Source organism: Rattus norvegicus, chromosome 7 (assembly GCF_021556685.1).
Source record: "Rattus norvegicus strain SHRSP/BbbUtx chromosome 7, alternate assembly SHRSP_T2T, whole genome shotgun sequence".
NCBI lineage: Eukaryota > Metazoa > Chordata > Mammalia > Rodentia > Muridae > Rattus > Rattus norvegicus.
In genome coordinates, this window is record NC_141540.1 from 117,251,988 (window position 1) to 117,256,919 (window position 4,932).

General features: G+C 50.4%; 1 protein-coding gene across 2 annotated transcripts; it reads right to left on the reverse strand.

Annotated features, from left to right (window-relative positions):
- Positions 1-258: 258 nt before the first annotated feature.
- Positions 259-2,062, reverse strand: Ccdc166 (coiled-coil domain containing 166). Of its 2 annotated transcripts, NM_001130509.2 has the most exon segments (2): positions 259-1,298; positions 1,402-2,062. In NM_001130509.2, coding segments are annotated over 2 exon segments (1,377 nt in total). In that variant the 5' UTR covers positions 1,837-2,062; the 3' UTR covers positions 259-356.
- Positions 2,063-4,932: the final 2,870 nt, after the last annotated feature.

Sequence of the window (4,932 nt, forward strand, 5' to 3'; positions counted from 1 at the left end):
GTATATGTGTATATATGTATATGTATATATTGGGAAAGCCCAGGAACTTCTCCCCTGCGCTGAGAACAGAATCTGCTCTCTGCTGCTGAAATTACCTGAGCATTACCTATGCCTGCCTTGCTGGTTCTCTACCCAGGCTGGCTGTTGGTGGAAGAACATTGAATTCCAGCAGACAAGGAAACAGCAAGTTCTCTTGTGGCTCGAGCTGCAGGCCTCTGCTCACTTAAAGTACAGGGTAAATGACAGAGTGTCACGGAGTTCATTTTACACTTTTATTAACATATTTATGCACCAAGAAATCTTCCAAGGTATGTCTCCCCACTCCATGACCTATTGGCCTGCCCCCTCGTGTATGTTCAGGCTTGCTCCAAGACAGTTTGTGTGTTGTCCACAGTGTTTTCTGTCTCTTCCAATTGTGGGCTGAGAGGGAAGTGATCTTCCGACAGCCCTGAAAAAAGCTTGGAGCTGGATTTTGCAGGTGTGTCAGTTTCTGAAGACATCTCACGCAAGGAGGGCTGCGGAGAGAGTCGAGAGTCCTCCCGTGGCCGCAAGGGACCTGAGGTCATGGATGGAACTGTGGAGCCCTTGCGTGACGGGGTCACGGATGAGATCCGCGAGCCCCTGCGTGATGGAGTCAGAGATGAGACTCGAGATCTTAGACCGGATGAACTCCGGGGAGCAATCACAGACCCAGCCTTAAGAGACCGGCCCGGGAAAGACTCACTGGACAGTACGGATGGACTCCTGGAGGCTCGGTGCGACTGATCCACCGATGGAACCCGGGAGGACGAAAATGATTGGGGTGCAGCCTGGGCTCTTAACATGTGTTGTGTTGAGTCCAGCGCGGTGACAAATGACCCGATGCGCAAGTTAGGTTGGTGGCTTTGGGGTGGCTGCCAGAGTGGTGGCCCTCCGGGACCCCTGTGCAACCAGCCGTGCATGTGCTCCAGGTTCTGCACGTCCACGTGCTCCCGGCGCAGCTGCTCCCGCTGCTCCAGCAGCTGCTGGCGCATGTTCTGCAGTAACTGGGCCCTCTGGAGAAGCCTCATGAGTTCTTGTCGGAGACGCCCATTGTCTGCCTTGAGGGCCTGTGCGTGGGAAATAAGGGAAAGCGCTGCCTCCCGCTCTGCGCGACGTGTCAGGGACTGCACGTGCAGGCGTGCCTCCCGCTCGAAAGCAGACTTATCATCCAGGAAGCGTTGCTTCACCTGGTGGAGGAGCTGCGTGTGCTCCACGCGCATATGCAGCAGCTCACGCTCCAGGGTCCGGATTCGTGCCAGCTGCTCCAGCTGCAACTCCTACATGGGGTGAGGTGGGGCGGGGGGTGCCGATCAGAGCACCGGTAGGGAGCGTGCCCACCCCTCTCGACCCTGCCCGGTCCGCGGGGGCGCGCGCACTGGCCTTGTAGGGCTGCAGCTCCTGCACCTGCTGTGTCATGTTTTCTGCGCGCTTCTTCATTTCCTGCAGCTGTGCACGCACCCCGTCCTCGCGGCCGTGGTAAAACGACGCCAGCTCCGCTCGCTGCCACCGGATCTGCGCCAGGTCTGTGCGGTTCTGGTCCTCGAGGCGCACGATGGCGTTGGCGCAGCGCAGAGCGTGCGCGCTCACATAACCGACAAAAAGCCGGTTTTCTTCCTTTAAGCGCTGCGCCTCGCTGTTCAGGAACGCATTGCTCTGCAGCACCTCGTCTATCCGCTGCTCACAGACCGCCAGGCTCTCCGAGAGCATCGCATACTCGCGCTGTAAGTACTGCCCGCGCTCCGAGAGCTGTGGCTCCCCACTTTGGCCCGCCTGCTTGCGCCCAGCGTTTTGTCCGCGCTTCTTCTTGGGCGCCATGGCTTGAGACCCAGGCCAACTGGACTCATGAGAACACCGTGCTCCACCCGCTCCCCCAGCTCAGTTACTCCCCCTCCTTAACCCAAAAATTCTGAAGAACCACACCCTAGGTTCAGGGATGTGTCTTCAGTTTATGAGGTTCAGAGCAGGCGGGATTAAGGATCAGAGAGCACCGTAGCCAATCTGTATATGAGCACTCCCTCTGGACCACGGCTTTCGCATCCTGGTGCGGACCTCTAGGAATGTTGACGTCGAGCATGCACATCCTCTATGGAGACAGAACTTGGTCACGGTACTTCGCCCCATTCTGTTGCTCAGGCAACGGCTTGATCCAATCTTTCATTCTCTATGGTTTCTTATATCCTTGCATGACTCTTTAGTCATAGCATTGCAGTCAGGCAAAGGTTCAAGACACTGAACTAACTTCCGACTCCCCACTCTTCACTCACCAGGATTTTAGTGCTCTAGCTGTCACTCCACCAGACGCTCTTCAGGTCCCACAGCATAAGGGGACTCTTTCCCAAGCTCCCTCTATCCAGCATTGAATGAACCTTCCTCCACCTGTCCTTGTGAAGTCTTCATGCTCTCAGGACGAAGCCCCCAGACACACAACGTTTGTTTGTTTGTTTGTTTGTTTGTTTGTTTGTTTGTTGTGGAGACAGGGTTTCTCTGTATAACGGAGCCTTGGTTGTCCTGGACTCACCTTGTAGACCGGACTGGCCTTGAACTCACAGAGATCCGCCTGCCTCTGCCTCCAGAGTGCTGGGATTAAAGGCCTTCACCAACCACACTCATCTGCACACATCACTTAGGGGACTCTTGGCATCCCGAGAGGCCTTGGTGGAATGGTACTACTGGGAGGCACTAAGACCTTTCAGAAAAAATGCATGATAAACACCAGTCTTCATTTCATAATCCGAGTGCTGGAGACTCAGCAGCAAATGGGAAATTTTATTTTACAACCTTGCAAAGTCTATGCAACCTATTGAAAAAGGCAAAAATAGGGGCTGGAGAGATGGCTCAGCAGGTAAGAGTACTGACTGCTCTTTCAGAGGTCCTGAGTTCAATTCCCAGCAACCACATGGTGGCTCACAACCACCTGTAATGGAATCCAATGCCTTTTTCTGGTGTGTCTTAAGACAACGAAGTGTGTACTTACATAAAACAAATATTTAAAAAAAAAAGAAAAAGAAAAATGCAAAAATAGCTAGTCTGCAAATTTGGTTCAAAACAGGGCTTTTTATACTCCTATATATTCCTCCCCCTCCGAATTCCTCATTGTCTAGGTTCTTCAGGGAGGTAACATTTTCCCTACTCGTCTAGCATAATTCACATGCAAACTTTCCCATCCTTCCGGGGCTCAAAATCTGCCCCTCATTTCCACTTACATAGGCTCAGTCCCTTAGTAGATTGTAACTTTTAATCTATGATAGACTAAAAGAGGCCCATGTGGAAAGGTAACATCTGCTAGCTAGAGAAGACAGGGGCCTAGTGTCTCCTGCTTATCTGTGGGTCATTAATGAATGCTAAATGCCCCTCGGGTTAAAAATGGACCCTTGGGCTGGAGAGATGGCTCAGCAGTTCAGAGCACTATCTGCTCTTCCAGAGGTCTTGAGTTCAATTCCCAGCAACCACATGGTGGCTCACAACCATCTGTAATGGGATTCAATGCCCTCTTCTGGTGTGTCTGAAGACAGAGACAGTGTACTCATAAACAATAAATAAATATTTTTTTCAAAAGGACTCTTTTGTCCTTTTTTTTTTAACCAGTGCACTTTTCCGAGAGGCCCACCCATCATACCTTCTTAGCTCTTTTTTGCCAGTAGGCCAGTTATCTAGAGGATACAAGGGGAACACCAGGGACTTGATGTCTCCCTTTTTGTTATTGACTCTACATGGACAGCATGTTTACAGGATTTAGGCCTGATCTGAAAACATTGGCAGTCTGCCAGTTTGCTAGTGGATACCGGAGGTGACGGTTCAATGGGAGATGCGGGCTCAGCACAGCAGCAAGTAAACCAGCGGCTTGCTTTGACTCTGTGCATCAACTCCATCCACCATCACCCTTGTCAACAGACAAGATGACCAAGAAGTACCCTGAGCACACAACACCCCATGTGTTTGCAATGTTTGACCAATCACAGATCCAGGAGGCAAAAGAGACCTTTAACATGATAAACTGGGCTGGGCAGTGGTGGTGCAGGCCTTTAATCCCAGCACTCGGAAGGTAGAGGCAGGAGGATCTCTGAGTTCAAGACCAGCCTGGTCTACAGACTTGAGTTCCAGGACAACTAAGGCTACATAGAGAAACCCTACCTTGGGAGGGGGAAAAAAAAAGACATGATCAACTAGAACCAGACTGGCTTCCTGAACAAGGAAGAACTGAGAATTTGTACAGTCTGTTTGCCTCACTGGGGAAAAATCCAGTTAGTGGCTATCTGGATGCCACACTGAACAAGATGCCAGGCTCCATCAATGTCACCGTGTACCTCTGTATTTGGTAAGATGTCACCTGGTAATAGATCCTGAGGAATGCTTTTGGTAGCTTTGGTGAAGAAGCAGCTGGGCCAGAAAGGGAGCTGCTGACATCCTGAGCGACCATATAGAGGAGGAAGTGGGTGAGCTATACAGAGAAGCCCTTGTTCACAAGAATGGATTTCAGCTGCATGGAGTTCACACACAGCTTTCAAGAGGGAGCAAAAGACAAAGATGACTGGCTTCCAGATTGGCAGACAGACAAATATCCCTGCTGCACCTTGGGTGTTTCCTTAGAGTTACAGCTTTTTCTTGACTTCCTTGTTTTGTATAATTAACCGTGTGGGGGCGCATGTGAAGGGTAGCTTGAGTTTGATGAGCATGTCTCACCAAGGCCTTTCCCTCTTCCCCTCTTCCCTCTGCCTTGCTAAAAACCATTAGATTACACCCCTAAAGCTAGATATCAAGGTCTGTTCCAGGATTTGGACTTCTTTTTTTTTTTTTTTTTCAGTGTCCATATTTCAAAAATTTATTTATCTCAAACTGTGCATAATGGAGTAAAAACTTAAGTTGGAAACGTAACTGTTATAAGGATGGTATTAGTTCAAATATATACATGGA